This window comes from Protomyctophum bolini (assembly GCF_963924005.1).
Source record: "Protomyctophum bolini genome assembly, chromosome: 8".
Classification (NCBI taxonomy): domain Eukaryota; kingdom Metazoa; phylum Chordata; class Actinopteri; order Myctophiformes; family Myctophidae; genus Protomyctophum; species Protomyctophum bolini.
The window spans coordinates 21,963,434-21,983,673 of NC_137869.1; the positions used below are offsets into that span (position 1 = coordinate 21,963,434).

The following is a 20,240-nucleotide window of genomic DNA, read 5'->3' on the forward strand; positions in this document are numbered from 1 at the left end:
CTTCAGTGCTTTGCACAAGGACAGGTGTCAGTGTGCCAGAGGGGGTAGTATATTACTGATAAGTAAGAATTGACACATATGCCACATATATGGAGCCAGACTGTCCCCCTCCAGTTGATCACGTTGGCGTCAGGCGAGCATGCCATGGTGCAGACGGTAGGCTCGCTCAGCAAAGAAGACTCCACCTTTTCTAGTTTCATCAAATAAAAGGGCTGAACCAGGAACACACTTCTTCAACCCCCGAGAGAGAGAGAGAGAGAGAGAGAGAGAGAGAGAGAGAGAGAGAGAGAGAGAAAGAGAGAGAGAGAGAGGAGGAGATTCGATTCACCGTCCGGAGTTATAATATATCCATCTCAGACACATAACTGTTCTTCTACTTTTACGATTCAACCGCCGCTGGCTCCAGTGATTGGTGACTCGGTGAGTAATTATGTTGTTTAAACAATAGAAGGACTAGACTACTGGTTCTTTATTTTATCGGCATTTTATTTGTCAATTATTTTTATTAGCATAATTGGGGACTTGGCAGGTGCGCGATTTGACATTTAGTGGAATTGGAATATGTGATGATGGCGAACTCGACAATAACCGGATGAAAATGTTATTGCGTTTGGTGTAGAATAAATAAATACCGGTAAATTCACACAAATAGTGTAGGCTATAGTTTCTTTGTGCAGCAAAAGTTTGGCTTTTGGGACCCCTTTTCAACAGTATTGAAGCCTAATTATTTTCTATTCTCTTGTCGAGTTGACTTTTTACTCAGACTCGATATGGGCCTACTACATAGTCTCGATCGAAGGCTAACGTGTAGTCTACGTACCCCTGCTGTCCGCCCCTCCCTCATGAATGAATAAAATAAAATAATGTAACAACCATATAATGACTCTCTCTGCGAACAACAACGTTTGACGTAAGTACGACGTAATACTACACAGAACAGTACATTAATAACGGAATTAAGGGGCCCCAGCGGCAGCCAGCTACTTAATGTTAATAGTTTTTATTTAGGCTAAGTGTGATGTACTTGTAGTAGATAATAGTGTTAAGAGGAACGTGAATTGAGATCATGAGTAGAGATTATTGGTGTGCGTAGGTAGACTACCACGTGCTATGTTCCAAGTCAAGATGATAACCGACAAGACTATATACAGTTGCAAATAGTTTCGCCCTTGTTTGCTGATAACTGTGATGGTTATCACATATTTCAAACAGGATCTACTGTAAAGAGAACAGTTAGATCACAATTGTTCCTAATGGTGATCAGTGCACTGCATATTATCGACTATATAGACAAGGCTACATCCTTAACTTCCAACTCAACTCCAACTGCCCTTTGTCAGTCAATAATATGATAAATTGATTTAATTTCACAATTCTCAGGTATCTAATGGCAACTGCATGGTCTTAGCTGCCATTGTATTGTTCATGAGTCAATTGCATAAGACCATAATGACATGTCAACAATTATTGTAACTTGGAAACTATAGTTTGCAATTTGACACTTACATGAGCTTTAAGGTGATTGCCATATTCTCATGGTAGGCCTAATGCTTTGCAAACATTACAGTGGGCGAGTGACTTTTATTGGTTATTGCCAGATCATCAGTTCAAGTCTATCGAATTTCAAGGATATGCACTCAGTTTCAAGGCCAGAAAAACGATGTTAGCCAACAGAAACATATGGGTCTTTGCTTTCTATTCCTAATAACTTGCATTCATTCAGGGATGTTTTTGCTGAGCACACAATTTGTAAGTAACACCCCGGCTTACAATCGGACACGTAACGGTTCACACTACAGTACAGGACTACAGGTGTAGCCTACCTATCATTAGGGCAAAAACGTTTTAACACAATAGATGTAATTGTGTTCTTGTGAATTTTGGAAGTTTGATACTTTTATCAGGCTTGCTTTACTAGCATTGGAAAATTATGGGTACAGTTTCAGCTATTAAAACGCAAAACGTAGGCCCACAGAAAATTATTTGATGACTGAAGCAATGTAGGCCTAATCTTCAGTCATCTTCAACCGCTTAGCTGTAGTCAGATCGCGGGGGCAACAGCTCCACCAGAGAGCTCCAGACTCCATCTGGTCCTTGGTCTTCCCGGGGGTCTCCTTCCAGTGGGATGTGCATCGAGAACCTCTGTTCGAGAGGCATCCTAACCAGATGCACAAACCACCTAAGCTGGCTCCTTTCCAAGTGAAGAAGCACCGACTCTACTCCAAGTCTCTCTCACGTGACTGAACTTCTCACCCTATCTCTAAGGGAGATGCCAGCCACTCGTCTGAGATAACTCATTTCGGCCGCATGTATCCGCAACCTTATTCTTTAGTTTAGGTCATAACCCACACTTCATGACCATAGCCTATCCATAGATGAGAGTAGGAACGAAGATTGCTCCGTAGACAGAGAGCTTTTCCTTCTATCTCAGCTCTCTTTTCATCACAGAAATAACAATGCAGGAGACTCCTGAAGGATCCAGGGGTGTTGGCAGCCCTGGTTGGTCCCTAACCAGATTTCCTCAAGTCTAGGGATTCTAGGTCACAAGGCCAATCCATTTTGTATTGGGCTACCACCCCTTCCCCAAATCACAATGCCAGTGTTTCCCTTTGAAGCAAGTTGACTGTCTCTAGAAAATTGTAAGAACAGAGGTCAGACAAGCACACTGACCTCCTTGTAGCCTAACCTTCTCTAGCTATGCTATGCTGTATTATAAAACGATTTGCTTTCTTTGTGGTTTGTGCTGCCTTGAATTTCAAAAGTCTGTTTGAGACAGACAACTGCAAGTGACAACTTGAAATTACGGAAACTAAGTGACCAAGTTAAATGACGTCAAACATTTGTGTGAAAAATATTTGAATATTTACGTTTGACTGTCAAGGATTCAGTCTCCAGGAAGAAACCCTAAATACAAAGGGAAGACATCATTGCACGTACAGTAACAACCACACCAAGGGGTCTTATGAAGTACTGTCACCTCATAAACACATGAACATCTGGAAAAAATACAATACTAATAATATATACCTTTTTTATGATGATGATGGTTCCAGGCTAAAAAGAATAATATAAATATTTCAGAAATCAATATGGGAAAAATCAATAGGCTTTTTATTTGTGCAACCACAAAATGACCACCACTTCTATTCCCTATTCAAGATTACGATAGCTTTGGCAATTGGCCCATACCAAAAGATGTTGTCAACTTGTCATGCTCATACTTTCATTTGTGATAGGCTTTCCTTACACATGTGAGAATGGAATGAAGTTGTCATTCCATTCACAGCATGCTTACACATGCATGTTGCAAAATCCCAGCCTCAGGCAGGATTACTTTTCTACTTCAAAATACCACTTGTTTTTAGGTCAATCAGTTTAGACTAGAGCAGGGGTGTCAAAGCAGGGGTGTCAAAGCATGTTTTATTTATTTACGTTATTTATTTAATTATTTATTATAGAGAATAGTGTAGAGAATTTGTAGAGAGACAGGAAACCAAGGAAACCCTCACACTGCTACGTGCTGATAGTAAACCACACAAGCAAGCAAAAGCAAGCCCTACAGCGAATAACACAGCCCAGCACAAGCGTCTACTACACCAATCACAGTTCAGCTCATGTAGAGGCACAAAATGACTGCAGGGAAATTAATACGTTAAGTTGTGTGGACTTTGGGGTTTGGACCATCATTATTCTCTCTTTGAAGCAGATTCACTGGCAAATTTGTCTTTCCAAATTGTTTTATAACCAAGGGCTGAAACAACAAACAGCTAAATTCAGTAACATATTTGCTTAGTGCATAGGTTCTTGTTCCTATATCAGTTTAGGTACTTTAAGAAAACAGTTCCTCTTTCCACTCTGATGTTGGCTGCATGTCCTTTGCTGACCTTTGCCAGATATTACCATATTCACTATAGCATAGCACTCATTGTGTTTTATTATTAAATACTATTGTAAAGTGTGAAATGGAATACTATTTCTACTTTAAGAGTATGGATAATTCATATTTTTGTTCTTTTGTTTGATTAGCATTTTTATATGACAGATCAACTGTATGCACACGCCCATGTCGCTCAGACACGCCTATCCATCGTGGTAGGTTTTTTCCCCCCTTTTTTGGGAGTTTTTCCCCTTGAGCTTGGCGTAGTCGTAGACTGTTTGACAGTCTATGGTATGCCAAGGTAATTATTTTTCCATTGTTACAGTATATGTGAGCCCTTTGAGACTACATTAACTGATTAAAGGCTAAATGGAATATTCTGCTATTGCTGCTATGACACCTGGTTTTCTTATCTTATCTTATCACTGTGGTTGTAATTATAGTTTGGAGAAGGAGAAGTTGTCCGCACACTGTTTCGTAGCTCCCACAGGATATTTATTTAATAATATGGATGACAACGTTTCGACCCCCTTATGGGTCTTCTCCTTTACGCACCTTTTTGTTCAGCACATGAAAGTTTTTTTACAGATGTGCGTACTTTCCTTTGGATTCCGTTTATAATTATAGTTTGAAATTGAGAGAAAAAACCTTGAGACCTATGGCCTAATTTATTAATCTGTGTGATCAATGTCAGCCACAAGTGGACAGTATCAAAATCAGTCTTAATTTGGGGTGGAGCCATGTGAATGGGTGGGCACTAGACTACTGGAGTGCCACCATAGTGCGACCCCCTCCTCCACCATCACCAGATGATTGTGCACCTGTCGGTTTTTACCTTCCCATGTCCAAGGTCCTCCACATATTTACAATGGAAAGTTCCAGAAATCTGAGTCTCTGTAGAGAGGTGGGGGAGGGGGATAGATGGTTGTGTGTCTAGAGAATGAAAAGAGTGTCAAATGTGCAGTGAGCATTTTGCTTTGTCTAGTGATTTCCAGGTAAGGGGGTTGGTTGTACTGCACCTCCCCTACCAGCCCCACCCCCCTCCTTAACCCAGCTCAAACAGTAAACACTTTGAGGAAAGGTGAAATAAACAGTGAGTTTTTTAAGCTTGTTTATCTATATTCCAATGCCGAAAATGGGGAATATTATCTTCTTTAATAATTACCACTAATGTGGTTTGCTTGCTCAGGTTTGGTTTCATAAATGTTTTTCTCCTTCCTCATAATTCAGCCTATACCGAAATGTAATTTAATATTTTGGCGTAATCTCTCAGCGGTGTGGACGTGAAAATGGCCTGAAGCCATGTAAATTGCCTTTCAAAGTAGTGACATAGACGTTCGCTCATGCTATAATTCTGTCATAGATCACTGACTTGACACTGACAGGCTGGAGGAGGATGCCAGGTAAGGTTATTACGGATAATGGTGACTATGGTATGTAAACCCTCCCCAGATGATGCTGTCGCAAAATCACTTGCAATAAGATTGGCATGTTTATCGATGTGGAATGAGGAGGGATTGCTTGGAATGCGGAGGGATTGTGTCGTTGAATGTACTCTATCTCAGCTGTCATCTAGACACAGTTAAACTTAACAGAGACTTCGCAACATGCATGAATGCAAACACAATTTATTACAATGATTCAGAAGAATGTTCAGTGTAACATGATAAACACGTTGTTGCGGCCGCGGCGGGTCCTATCGCAGATTCTGCCTGATAGAAGGGAGGGGGCTCTGGAGCCTGCCCGTCTGTAGATGAATGAAACCTAGTGGTATCATGCTGCGTGGACGCTATTGGGGAGGTGATGGGTGACCTGAACAGAGAAGCACTATTATTGAGACAGGGTAATAAAAGGGAGAGGAACCATGCTACCCCCCCCCCCTGGGCGCGTTCCTGGGGGTCTGGATGTTGCGGGGACCCCCACACGGTAACTCTGTCATTTCTCAACCATTTTGGACATGGGTGGCTCGCCGGAACCGGGCCGGCCCCTGGCCGCTTTCATGGGGGTCTCGATATTGCAGGGACCCCCCAGTTGCACCGCTCACTTCACACAGGTGTGATTTTTGTGTGTGTGATGGGGCATGACAGTTGTTTCCCTGAATGACATGTGTGTGTGTGTGTGTGTGTGTGTGTGTGTGTGTGTGTGTGTGTGTGTGTGTGTGTGTGTGTGTGCGTGTGTGCGTGCGTGTGTGTTTGTGTGCGTTTGTGCGCAACCTACCTCTCCTCTTACTCCAAACAATCCCCACTACCCAGCTTCTGCACCAGAGTGACAGGTACAACCATAGAGTATTAAAAGGATATAGACTGAACCGGAGCGATAGCCCCGCCCCCGCTATTCATTTCAGTAGAATACTTCCGCATTTTTTCGATTTGGACACCAACATTTGGTGCGGAAGTGCAAACGAGCACTCAATGTTAAACCCCAGCTGCACAGGGTTTCCTCGTCATAACTCCACGGGCCCGCCTGCAGTCCCCGCTCTTACCAGGGCCGAGCACCTCAATGTTGGAGAGCCTCACTGGGGGCTTGGGTACAACCAGCCGTGTCACAATACTGTAGATTGCAACAATGAATTGGCCATTTAAATGAACACAAAAATAACACTAATTAATTTGGTCAGCACCTATGTGTGGCCTATCTTGAAGAGATATTTAGGAGAAATTACAATCTGAAATTTAGCAAACTATATTTTGTATAATGGATCATCTAGACACAGTTAAACTTAACAGAGACTTCGCAACATGCATGAATGCAAACACAATTTATTACAATGATTCAGAAGAATGTTCAGTGTAACATGATAAACACGTTGTTGCGGCCGCGGCGGGTCCTATCGCAGATTCTGCCTGATAGAAGGGAGGGGGCTCTGGAGCCTGCCCGTCTGTAGATGAATGAAACCTAGTGGTATCATGCTGCGTGGACGCTATTGGGGAGGTGATGGGTGACCTGAACAGAGAAGCACTATTATTGAGACAGGGTAATAAAAGGGAGAGGAACCATGCTACCCCCCCCCCCCCCCCCTGGGCGCGTTCCTGGGGGTCTGGATGTTGCGGGGGCCCCCACACGGTAACTCTGTCATTTCTCAACCATTTTGGACATGGGTGGCTCGCCGGAACCGGGCCGGCCCCTGGCCGCTTTCATGGGGGTCTCGATATTGCAGGGACCCCCCAGTTGCACCGCTCACTTCACACAGGTGTGATTTTTGTGTGTGTGATGGGGCATGACAGTTGTTTCCCTGAATGACGTGTGTGTGTGTGTGTGTGTGTGTGTGTGTGTGTGTGTGTGTGTGTGTGTGCGTGCGTGTGTGTTTGTGTGCGTTTGTGCGCAACCTACCTCTCCTCTTACTCCAAACAATCCCCACTACCCAGCTTCTGCACCAGAGTGACAGGTACAACCATAGAGTATTAAAAGGATATAGACTGAACCGGAGCGATAGCCCCGCCCCCGCTATTCATTTCAGTAGAATACTTCCGCATTTTTTCGATTTGGACACCAACATTTGGTGCGGAAGTGCAAACGAGCACTCAATGTTAAACCCCAGCTGCACAGGGTTTCCTCGTCATAACTCCACGGGCCCACCTGCAGTCCCCGCTCTTACCAGGGCCGAGCACCTCAATGTTGGAGAGCCTCACTGGGGGCTTGGGTACAACCAGCCGTGTCACAATACTGTAGATTGCAACAATGAATTGGCCATTTAAATGAACACAAAAATAACACTAATTAATTTGGTCAGCACCTATGTGTGGCCTATCTTGAAGAGATATTTAGGAGAAATTACAATCTGAAATTTAGCAAACTATATTTTGTATAATGGATCTTTGGCCATAATGGGTTAGATGGGTTCACCAAGGAAAATGCATTTGTTTTCGTCATGTCTTGTCATGACGAAAACATGTCAGAGCACACACAGGGACAGTTTGATGTAGAAGACCAGTGTGTCAAGTGTAGATTCTGGTAGTACAATTCATTGAGCTAAAATATTGTTCATCATCGTGGATGGCTGTAGTAATTCTAATCAAATAGACTTGTAGGATAGCCTTTCTCCCTCTCTAGTAATCCTCAATGTTACAGTTAGACTTATCTATCTTCAATGTTTGTTCTTCTTTGAATAGCTGGGTGTGGAGGCGAGTAACTGATTTCCATTTTAGGCAAAGAGGGAAGTCTACTTGCACATTGAGTACAACGGGGAACAATTTAAGTGTTATGGTATGAGTCACAGTTGTAGTAATAGTCTGTCATCACATTTGCCAGCCAGCCTTGAATATGGTGATTTGTTATTACAGTGCTTGCCAACATAACTGTTTAATTCCTTTAAGTTGTTCTAGTTAATAGTAATTAGTATTTGTCTTCTGAATACTGTAAGCACACTTTGTTATATTTTGTCTGGTCGTGGTATCTATCTTCTTATTCGTAATAATCCCATGAAACCTAATGGTCGTCATTTCGTCAATCACAGTCTATTCGTATGTGATCATGATCAGGACACGGCACTTGGTCCCGAAACAAATGCAAGACAATAAAACATCTGTTTTGTCTGAACCTGTTTAACCCTTTTAGACCCGAGGACGATTAAGAAAGAAATATATAATAATAAGGGAAAAAAATCGCCTAGCAAATAACTTTTTCCCCATGGAGATTTTTGGGAATCTCTATGTTTGGAATGATGGAACCAGAAAATCGCCGCCACTGCTATGCCCCACACATAGCAACATCTAAAATGACACAGGTTGTTTTTATTCCCCGTTTTCTTTAAGTGTTATATTATAAATATTTGGTTATGTCTTCACACTTTGACACGGGTCTACTCTTAACACTTTAGTTCGGTCATGACACTGATTTTTTTTATGTTTGAGAGAAACGGATGCAGCTTTTGCTTTCTGGGTGGTGGTTGGAAGGGAGCTAGTTCCAGCATAACAATGCCCCCTTCATAATAACAGAGTCGCCACTGATTTCTCGCCCTCTGCCTGTGAATAATATTATCAGCCTGCCCCAAGAGAAACCCACAGGGCAATACCATGGACGTGTGTGTCTGTTGGTGAGGTAGTTTCTGAGTATTTGAATGGGGGAGGGTAAGTAGGTGGCTGGTAGTAGTAGGCTATCATCTTTCCATTTGGGAGGAGTTTTCACATTGTGGGTTGAAATAGAGGCTATAGCTCTCTTACTTGGATCACACTTTTGCATGCATGCACTCGTGGGTGCATGATTATTACACACAACTCCTCTTGCGCTCTCTCTCTCGCTCAACCTCTTTCCCCTTGAATACTCTCTCTCTCTCTCTCTCTCTCTCTCTCTCTCTCTCTCTCTCTCTCTGAGGTACTTATTCATCCAGTGTATGAGTCAGGGAGGGTGGGGTCTTGGAGGGCTTCAGTACCAGTCACACTTTTTCAGTTTTCTCTCACTCTTTTCCTCTTGTCTCTCTCTCTCTCTGTCTCTTTCTCTCTTGTTTCTGCTGCTCCTCTTGCTGCTACTGTTGTGCCGGCCTCTCTGCCCTGTAGTTTAGAGAGAGCCTTGTCCTGCTTGCTGTGAAACAGGAGTACAGTACACACTGGCACCGGTCTGTGAACAAACCTAGTCCCAGCAAGGTAAGGGAGTGAATGTAGGCTGGAGGCCAACCTAAAGAAACTAACTCTTGTCTCAGTTGGGTCCTACTGTACTTGTTGAGCTTGAAACATTTTACTGGTGAAGGTTTTGTACTGGAGGACTGGTGCTTCATGGACAGAATCCTGGGTTGTGTTGTGAAAGTATTCTCCCGGCACTCCTTTGTAAACAGATGCCTTACTGTGTGCTTGACTAATGCGCTCCGGGGCTGCTGCTCTCTCCCAGTGGATGTATTATTAATTTCTTCTGTCATCTCTCTCTTGCAGTTTGTTCTAGAGCCTGACCAATATATTAGTTTAGCCGATATATCTGCAATTAGTATCGGCATATGTCTGACGTGTCCTGATTTTTAACCACATTCAACCTACTACAAGTTCACAAGGCGTAGCGATTTGACACGTTGTGAACTAGATCGGCTCTTTTTGACAATGATTGAATAGGCTTGGTCAAATGAAATGAAATAAGTGATCTAGGACTTTCCAAAATCGGGATTGGCATCAGACCAAAAAATGTGGCATCGGTTGGGCTCTATATTGTTTATCATTAACTCTGACCTTGTGAGTGGAGCTCCCTTTTTCCATTCTTGTGATTCATTGACAGGGCTCTCCTTCCTAGCCAATGTACTAGAAGTTGTAAACCAGCTACTCTGTTGTCATGGTTTCCTTGAGGCGTGGTGCAAAATTGTGATCAAAAGATTAAAAATATCATCTGTTACAGTAGTGTACACAGTAAAAAGAAAAAAAAAGATCACACCTGTGTGAACTGAGTGTGCAGGCTACTCAACTACACGGCTGACTGGCTGCAGTTATAGTTATAGAGCTTAGTGTGAATGGCCCTTTAGGCTACTTAACAATGCCACTTTAGGTCACTTTAGGAACACGCAGACATACACACAGCAGTTAGGCAGAATAGGCACCTCTCAAAAATAGTCTAATGCACAGCAACACAATAGATAGAAGAACAGTAATACTTTTCCACATGTTTCAGCTAATTGACTCCATGACTTGGTGTAGCGTCTGCAGGAGTTGGATACATACCAAACCCCTGAACCTTCATGTAATTTCATTACAAACATATAGGAAACATATTAGTTGCATGTGGCTGAAGTTATGTACAGCCATGGAATTAGAGAGCTGCACAGTGACTCTTTTGACTCTTGTCACAACAGTGCGAGGTTCCTTCCTTGTGCTCCAGTCGTAATAGTGCTGACTTTGCAAGTGACTTTGTAATGACAACAACCTCTCAAGGACATTATTATGCTACTACTCAGAAGTTACACTTCAGGAGCAGTTTGGTGATGTCACATGTTTGTGTTCTCAGGAGTAATGTGCAGGAAGACATTAGCCACTTTCAACCTTGTATCCCTATTTTGGACAAACTTTCCATAATTTCAAAGACTATAAACAATAACAGCCCTAAGGGCGGTGTAGATACTTTTTTATTCAACTTGTTCTGCCTCACCATGCTACTTTAGCATTAGAGTAGCTTAGCATCTCTAGCGAAGCAATCCCAATGATTGAATGGTCTTTATTTCATGTTCTTCTGCGGTGCCTTCCGGAGGTGGAAGTATGCTGTTTCCTCTCGTGGGGTAGGCTTGTCTTTGTCACAAGACTATCCTGCTGACCTGCACACTTTCTGTCACATTAGGAAACTGAGCTTGCATTGCTTTACAATTTGATCCATATTTGAACACAAACAATATTTTTTTACGTTTTGGTGTAGAGCACATAAGCTTTCTACAATAACCTAGGTGTATGCAAATAAGATTTTAAACTGGTAATGGAAACAACTGATGAGGTACTCAAAAACTGGCCATGACAATATTCCCTCTCTCAGCCGTCTCCATAGCTCCAATCATCACCTACATAATAAACCTCTCAATCAAACAGGGACAGGTCCCTCAAGACTTCAAACTGGCCAAAGTAACCCCCTGCACAAGAAAGGCAGCAAATTAGCAGCCTGGCTCTATTAGCTCAATGGGGGGGAAATCAGCACTTAAGCAGTAAACTAGGTTCAAGTCTGGGGTAAAAAAGGAAAGTCAATACTGCTGCTTTAACTACAGTATTTGAGTAAATGTACATAGTTACTTTCCACCACTGGTTTGTTAGGGAAATGAACTATTTCAAACCAATGTTCATCCACACCTGCAGATGCAACCAAAGGACAATATAATGAACTCTGCCCTATATTACCAGTAGGAAGCTATGATGCAAATGTGCTTTTTAAATTGATAGGAGTAGGCGTGGACCGTGGTAGATATTTACACACAGTGTAATGCTTGCCTAAGTAAACGGAATCTAAAGGATTACAGTTTGACGTTTGGGTGACGTTTGTAAGGAATGTCTTGGGGGTGAGATCTAATCTACTATTGTCTGTCTGTACTTGTATGCTGACTGCCTTGAGGGATCTTTTTATGTTAAATATATTGGAGAGGTTCCCTAAATGTCCTGATTGTCGCAGGATGATTTAATTGTTTTAAACTCTTTTCGACTCAATATATGAAATTGTCAAAGTAGAGTTGAAGAAATGAAATACTGAACCATGTTGACATTTTCACCCTTTTATGAAAGAACAGGTGCCACATTATACAGTACCACGTTCCTTTCCTATTATTTGTCATAGAATAGAGCACAGTCTTTATGTCTGTACAATTACTGCCAGTATTAAAACCCTGCTGCCATATCAGGTTTCCCCAAGGTCCCTAGGAAACAAGTGCCGTTTAACAGCATCTGATGATCATGATAATAAATAGACCTTCAGCATTATTTGTAGAAATGTCAACATCCCTCTGGCAAGAGCATATTCTCCAACTGTTATTAAGCAATGCAATGTTTTTTCTCTATAATGATTAGATTCTAGGCGTAGCTTTGCATTGCCTTGTTTGTAGAAAACACTCCTTTTTTACCTTTTTCGCAACAGCCTCCCATCCTTACCTCTGCTCTCCTAGTCCTACATCACATTCCTCTACATGATATTATTAGCTTTTAATCGTGTTGACTTAGGGTGGGTTGTTCTTCAGTTCTAGGGCAAACTCCAGGATTGCATATTGTACATCGGGATAATGCCTGATCCCCTCTTGCTCCATAGTGTGGGGAGAGGCGACCACACCCTCTACTCTACCTCGTATAATGTTTTGGTTACTGGTTACACTCTGAACAGTTGATATTTGATATGGTGAGGCTTTTGTCAAGCCTGAAAATGCCCAAATCCTGAAAACCATAGCAGTGTTCATGTGTACTGCAATGTCGTTACATACAGTATTAGTCCTAGACAGAAAGTAACATTTCAGACTACCGTATATTTGAACCTATTAATTTCCCGCTGTGGATTAATAATGTTTTATCTATGCTATCTTAAGTTATAAAGGTTGAAGCATTTAATTCACAAAGTTATAAAAAAGTAACTTGGAACGAGTGCAACTGCACAACAACAAATGTGTCAACATTGTCACGAGCAACCATTATTAAGGATTGTACAGGTGCCTGTACAGGTGCCTGGTGGCTTGGCCAGTTAGTGCATAGACGGTAGACCCCATAGTCTTTGTGAGTCCAGACTGAGGACCTGATTTTGAATCTGGCCTCTGTTGTGTCTCGACTTTCGCATGGCTCCCTTTCCTCTGACCTTGGTTTCCGGTCTCTCTCTACTACACTCTACTACTAGTTAAAACAATAATAATCTGGCTCCGTAGCTTTTGTTTACTGTATAAACGCACAACTTCTATTTCTTGTTCGGTCAGGTATGCTCTCTGTTGGGGCTGTTTGTGTGTTGCTGCGGGTCTTGAGTGGGAGCCAGCCACCCGTGCTTGGCAGTCCCAAACGGAGGCTGCAGACTGCAGAGCACTGGCTGTCATCTGTGGAACAAGGGATGCCCAGCCTGTTTCACTGTAGCACCTCCCCCTCCGGTATCAGGCCATGTCTGACGAGTGTCTGTAGCAGAGGCAAAGCCTCCTGGGATATCTGTTGGGACTGGAGTCAGTGCGCTTTGAGCTGGGGATGAGCTGCCCTGCCCCTGTCTGTCCCCTACCCATTGCAGTCCTTTATTACCTGTAATTACATGGCACTGCTGCTGAATCAGGCAACAGCAGAAAACATAGGCTACCTCCTTGAAGACATTCATTGGTCCTGGTGAAGACACCAAATGCCAATTGAAGATATGCCATTATTTGGTTTCAAAGGAATCTGATTGATTACAGTTATAACTTTTGAGTTAATTTAAAATTATGTCAGTGCCATCTGCCCTGAGATTGGTTTTAGTGTGTGTGTGTGTGTGTGTGTGTGTGTGTGTGTGTTTTGGTGAATGTTCCCAAAACAGCTCTATGCACACAGAAATACTTGTCCTACTTCCGGGCCCCTTCCCTACTTTACAGGTGTTACCGATGATACCAATTAAGGCTCTGTCCGAATCGGCCCTTACGGGTTCTTTTGGTTCCATTTGTACACTCTCAGAGTTAGACACTCGTATGGAGCCATTTGGAACTCACTCAGACACTTTGAGACCCACTGGTGTAGCAGTGTTTCCAGTGAGGCAACCTGCACAATAGCAGCACCCTGACTCTGTTTGACCAGAGTGGATCAATAGAGAGTATGCACAGGCATGATTTTCCCATCAGGAGTTCAGGACACGCCCCCCTCATCTAGACTGAGTGGAAAAACATTGAGCAGCATGGAGTGTTGGGAGTTTGGAAGCGCTGGAAATCCCTCAACCGTCCAGCTTACCACCTGTTTCTAAATGTCACATAATGCAGGGGGCAGCAAAATCAAAATGTTGTGTTATTGAAAACAAGCACTTCCAAACTCTGACACTTGAATCAAATGCAGGACATTTCTATGGTGGATTTTTATGAAACAAAAACTTTGCAGATAGAAAGAGGATAATACGTTTTTCGTACAGCTGTAATGTTGGTGAGTTTAACATTGTTTAATGCAATCAGACAGAACTTTTCTGTTTGGATGAATGGGCTGGCAAGTAGTTTTTTGCCAGTCAGTGGGCGTTCCCACATAACTTCAAGGTGAGACCTGTGAAGGATGTAGGGAAGGGGCCCGCCCTGCCCGGAAGTAGGAAGAGTTGTTCTGTGTGCAGCCTATTGCTTTGCCAAAGCATGTACTGTAGGTTTTCCCCTGCGCTGTAGGTCATGGGAGAAATAATGTGAAACATTTACTGATGTCATTTTTAACCTGGCGTCACTATTTTGGCCGTGTCATCATTATAGGTGAAAAGTTTCCACACTCACAAATTGCGACGTGCTGTGAGATTATACAGTATATAGGCTATTTATTTTCACTATTCCTCATATGATGAAGTTTATAAGGCTGGTTCAAATTGTTTAATCAAGTTAAACCCGAGGCCAGGAGTTTTCAACAGGTGGTCCACTGGACCACTGACTGGTGGTCATTAGTTGAAGGTATTGCATGTGGTCCCTGACCATGCATTTAGTAATGTAGCAAAGTGAAGATTTTGTATTTCCTTGTGCGTCAATGTTGTCAGTATAAGTCTGAGGTTAAGCAATTCCACAGAAAGGGGAGTTAGAATCTCAAGAAGGCTAAAGTGTACCAGCTTGTCTGATTGAGTCATCATGTGTCTGCTCTATCAGTATCAGTTAACCTGAGTTTAATGGAAGGTTGGATAAAATAAATTCGAATAAGGTGGGATAGGAATAATGCTCAAACTAAAAAATAAATAATAATAATAATATTAATCTTTTGCTCTAGACCACTCTCATTTTTCAGTCATATAATGCCAGGGCGTGGTATAATTTGTTGCACATAGTATCATGCAATGAATGAAATCGAGCCTTTAACAGCCATGATTTCAATCTTTTTATTAGCTATTAATTCAAATATTTTCTTACATTTGATGGACTTTTGAAATTATTTAAACATATTTAATTTTAACATTTTAATACATTTAACAAAGGAAATGTATTTATATTTTAAAACATTTTCCCATGGACCATCTACAGGCCTATTAAGCCATGAACCACTAGTAGTCCGTGGACCATCAGTTGAAGACCAGTGGTATGTATAGACATGGGATGCATTGCATAGCAAGTGTTACGAAAGCACTAATCTTACAATTTAGGCATTTAGCAGACGCTCTTAATCTAGAGTGATTTACAGTAAGCAAGAACAACATGGTAATAATACATCAAATACATAAAAATAGTCTGTGGGTTGGCAGAAGATTGGGATTTGGGAGTGAGTCTGCAGTTCTGATTGCAATGGGAAGTGCATTCCATAGTTTTGGAGCCAGAAGGGAGAAGAGTTTGGGACGTGTGGAGCGTTGTCCCGGCGTTTTTGTGAATGTTCTTCAAGCCTCCCTGCGTTGGCTGATCTGAGCGAGCGGGAGGGTTTATAATAGGGTCCGATCAGAAGATATGGAGGTGCCATAGCTTTGGTTGCTTTGAAGGCCAGAATCTGAGTTTTGTACCGGGAGCCAATGGAGGGAGCGGAGAAGGGGGAAGACATGTGAGAATTTTGGCTGGTTGAAGACCAAGCGAGCATCCTCGATCAATTGGAGAGGCTTATGTGCCATATCCCATCCCAACACAACAGTGGTCCCCAGGTTGATTCTTAGTCAGGGTGGTGGTCCACAATCAGTTGAAAGAAAACCCCTGTCCTAGGCTATGGAATTCTCTCTTGGCCTGTGTGGACATCTTCAAAAGACTGTTAAAGAAAGTTTGTTTTTTAACATAGCTCTTTGTGATTACAGTCTGTCAATGTCTGTGAAAGGTGCTCTACAATTTATTTTACATTTGAACCTTTGCTTTGTTCTTCCACAGATAATTGGGTGGCCAAACTAGGTCAAAATGCTGCAGGAGATGGGCTCACAAGTCATGGAGATCTATGACTTCGTCGTGTCGGGAATCGGTAGGTACCTGTATTACTATACACACTAAAAATGCTTATTTGTCTCTGAGCAATATAATGTTGTCTCTCTAAATTTAGACCCACGGTTGAAGCCCTATCCACTGATGGAGAAGCCGGGTCCCATGTCTGCAATATTGCTGTGCTACCTGTTCTTTGTACTGTACCTTGGGCCTCGCTTCATGGCAAATCGCAAGCCCTTCCAGCTGAAGGAAGCCATGATATTCTACAATTTCTTTCTTGTGGGATTGTCAATATTCATTGTCTATGAGGTAGGAAACCACCCCCTTATATTCTTATATTCAACAAAATATAGTAGACAATATGATGTACTTTTATCCTTGACTTTCCTATCGCTGATTCTTTTATTTAGTTCCTGATGTCTGGCTGGCTTACAACATATACATGGAGATGTGATCCTGTTGATACCTCTGATAGCCCAGAAGCTCTACGAGTAAGTATTTTTCCTCATTACTACAGATCAACTCCTGACATACTGTTTGAAATTATACTTCATATGGACCTGCAATTGGAGGGTTGCATAGTCTGTAGTATTAGTACAGGTCTTGTTCAGATATCAATGTCTGTATTCCTCTCACTAGATGGTTCGAGTGGCTTGGCTTTTCTGGTTCTCTAAAATTATTGAACTTATGGATACGGTAAGCCCACTGTACAATTTCAATTGTAATCTCAATGCAAATATATGAATTGAAGTTTGGTAGACTCTTTGGTTGGGCATGATATGAGTAATGATTCCATTCACTCTCATTGTATGGCAATCAAAGCTTATTCTGCCAAATAAAACTAATCTTGTTTATACTGATATTTGTGACTTGATTTTTTTGTTGCACATCACAAGTAAAATTCTATAACTTAGAAGCAACAGATAATGATTATGTACTTATATCATGTTCAACATCAATTTACCTTAAATTAAGTTTAAGTCAATTGGGCTCAACATCAATTTAACTTAAGTTTAAGGGCTATATCTTGCACCACCCCTTATTCCCAAACGTATTTGCCATTTTTTACTATTTTGAAAAACATTTTAAAATACCGGTAGTTCAAATACCCGATTGAACACGTGTCGATGTAGATCAGCTGACTTATTTTAAAATGTTTTTCAAAATGTTTGCCAAAAAAATGGGCCCCAACAAGTCTCTTCTTCACTAATGCCACCAACACTTGTAGGCTACTGTACATATTACAGCATGTTTATTATTAGATCTTTGAAAATGTCTTCCTTGGGATAGATCTTTTTTGTGTTGAGAAAGAAGAGTGGACAGATCACCTTCCTTCACATCTTTCACCACTCCTTCATGCCCTGGACCTGGTGGTGGGGGGTCGGCTATGCTCCTGGTGAGTTACAGACTGCTGTTGATTCAACCTTTCTGTTTGTACACACATGTTTACTGGAGATCCACTTGAGATAGTTTGCGCAAAATAATTGTTGTGAACTCTATATTTTACACTACAACAAAGTCTGTTGTAGTGAGGTCTAGAGATGACCACTATTATCTGGTGCCCCATTAACCCATTAACATCCTTTAATCTAAACATTCTTGACTCTTTGTGACGGTCATTTGGTTGGTCTGGTATGTGCTGTAACTTTGTTCTTATCACAGGTGGAATGGGATCTTTCCATGCTATGGTGAACTGCTCTGTCCACGTTGTCATGTACTTCTACTATGGCCTCTCTGCTTCTGGGCCACGCTTCCAGAAGTTCCTCTGGTGGAAGAAATACATGACTGCCATTCAGCTGGTATGTGCTATCTTTTGCTACTTGAGGACTTAATACTGCATGCTGGCAGTATCAGTATCAAAAGTACATTATGAATTAACCACTTAACCCCTCCTACAAGACGGGAACCCCTTTTGTGGTTCTTGTTGCTATGTGCAGTAAATTAGCAGCATACGTTTTTTGGAATTTTGGAATTAATATTTGAACATTTTCAGAAAACTTAGTTCAGGATTTAGAAGGACTAGTCCTAAATGGGTTTCAAATATCGTAAAAATAGCAGATCGAAAAGCTCAGCCCGCCGTGATTCCACATCTTTTTTTTAATCTTTGCATTTTGGGGGTAAATGTCTTAACATTTGAATACAGCAAAGCATTGAAAAAAGTTACTAAAAAAGAAAGCGGTCCAGTACTTTAACTCAAGTACAAATTTGACAGAGCAACTTCCACTCATATTTGAGTAATATCTATACTCATGTACTGAGGTTGAGTACTTTGTCCACCGCTGGATACACATACTGTATGTGTATAGTCTACTGACCTTCTGATCCTCTGTTAAATGGCCAGTGCTTGTCTCTGAACCAGTGAGAACTTCCTGAAGTACGTGTGATTATAGCCATGGCAATTAAAGGTTCTAAATTGACTCTCCCAACAGGGCCAGTTTGTACTGGTATCTCTTCACGCCACCCAGTACTATTTCCTGGACAGCTGCGACTACCAGTTCCCCATCATCATCAACCTCATCTGGATATACGGAACCTTCTTCTTCGTGCTCTTCTCCAACTTCTGGATGCAGGCCTACGTGAAGGGTAAACGGCTGCCCAAGCAGGACGTTAAGGCGAGCCTAAACGGTGCCGCGGCACACGCCAATGGCAAGCACCACGAGAGCGGGACAACCAGCAAGGCCGTGTGCAACGGTACCAGCAACGGCTCTGCCCACCACGAGAACGGCGGCGCCCACATGAGCAAAATGAAGAAGGCCTAGGTTCTCTGGAAGGAAACACCCAAGATGTATGACGATGTGAACTATTATTTTGGATTCCAAAGAATATTTTGGCTGTTTCTTTACTGTACCCTTTACCCACTTCAAACATGGGGAAATTACGTGCTCAATAACCTCCACAGTAGGGGTCCCACATTTTGATTGTGATTTGTGGTTTCTTGTTTGTATGGGAAACCACCTTTGGACCACATTCACGCGGCGACAATTTTGCTCTTACGTCATACTTGGGGGTGGGGGGGGGACCCCTACGTCATATCCGTTGCTCTTACGTCATACTTGGGGGTGGGGGGGACCCTACGTCATATCCGAGTACCACGAGTATGACATAAGAGAAAAATGGTCGCCATGTGAATATGGTTAATGTAACATGGTGTATGAAGAGAAGATGTTATACTGTATGACCTAATGTTGTCTTCAATGATGTTGCAAACAGCCTCATTGTTAGTTACACAGTGGTTACATGTCCATAGGAATGCATAGCCCACTTCCTTCACTACTTATCTGACCCCCACGCTCTCTCTCTCTCCCTCTGACCACCCTCCCTGGTGGACAGATAACACTGTACAGTTTCTATCATCAATAGCCTCATTTATGCCTCTGCGGAAAATGCGGAGTGACATGCGTTAGGGCTAAACTTGAATATGTCTTTTGTAAATAGTTTTACAACCAAAAAAGAATAAACTAATGGTATTAGTATGCTTTAGACTTTCTAAATTTTGTTACATTGTCTATTTAAACATTAAAATGCCAATAAATTGAATTTTAAATGTCTCACTTTTGCATTCGGTCATTTTCATTAACCCCCCTCATAAATCGTGTTCTTGTTTGCATAATGCATACTGCATGTGCACACAGATTTGTTCTGGTCTGATGGATGATGCATTTAGTGAAAGTTGTATCCATTTCTATTCTTCGAGCTGCCAAAGTATTGAGACAAAGCCCTAGGTTTACAGAAGCGCTCTGTTCCTACTAAGTATGAATGCATTTGCACTGCTTGCCTGTGCTGTTGTCTCAGCCATCTGAGGTATGTGGAGCATGTAGGAGTAAAACAAGGGAACCCATTCTGCTTTGTTTGAGGAGATGCATCGGAAGAGCTGCGGATCGAGCGTCCCTTCAGAGCGAATCATCGCCCACCCGACACAGCCATCGGCCTGGGTGAAAGGAG

General features: G+C 42.1%; 1 protein-coding gene across 3 annotated transcripts; it reads left to right on the forward strand.

Moving 5' to 3' along the window:
• The first annotated feature begins 260 nt into the window (after positions 1-260).
• On the forward strand, positions 261-19,846 carry elovl1b (ELOVL fatty acid elongase 1b). 3 transcript variants are annotated; one of them, XM_080770403.1, is made up of 8 exons: positions 261-420; positions 16,251-16,338; positions 16,417-16,607; positions 16,709-16,789; positions 16,938-16,994; positions 17,589-17,694; positions 17,961-18,097; positions 18,728-19,846. In XM_080770403.1, exons 2-8 carry the CDS (start codon positions 16,278-16,280, stop codon positions 19,055-19,057), a joined length of 963 nt encoding a protein of 320 aa, XP_080626529.1. In that variant the 5' UTR covers positions 261-420; positions 16,251-16,277; the 3' UTR covers positions 19,058-19,846. The 3 variants fall into 3 exon arrangements, with proteins under 3 accessions (XP_080626529.1, XP_080626531.1, XP_080626530.1); XM_080770405.1 differs by lacking the exon at positions 261-420 and adding an exon at positions 5,775-5,803; XM_080770404.1 differs by lacking the exon at positions 261-420 and adding an exon at positions 9,200-9,456.
• Positions 19,847-20,240: the final 394 nt, after the last annotated feature.

Coding starts and splice junctions, on each gene's coding strand:
- elovl1b (XM_080770403.1), top strand. CDS start 16,278: ATGCTGCAGGAGATGGGCTCACAAGTCATGGAGATCTATGACTTCGTC. Junction 16,608..16,708: donor CAATATTCATTGTCTATGAG/GTAGGAAACCAC, acceptor TCTTTTATTTAG/TTCCTGATGTCTGGCTGGCT. Junction 18,098..18,727: donor ACATGACTGCCATTCAGCTG/GTATGTGCTATC, acceptor CTCTCCCAACAG/GGCCAGTTTGTACTGGTATC.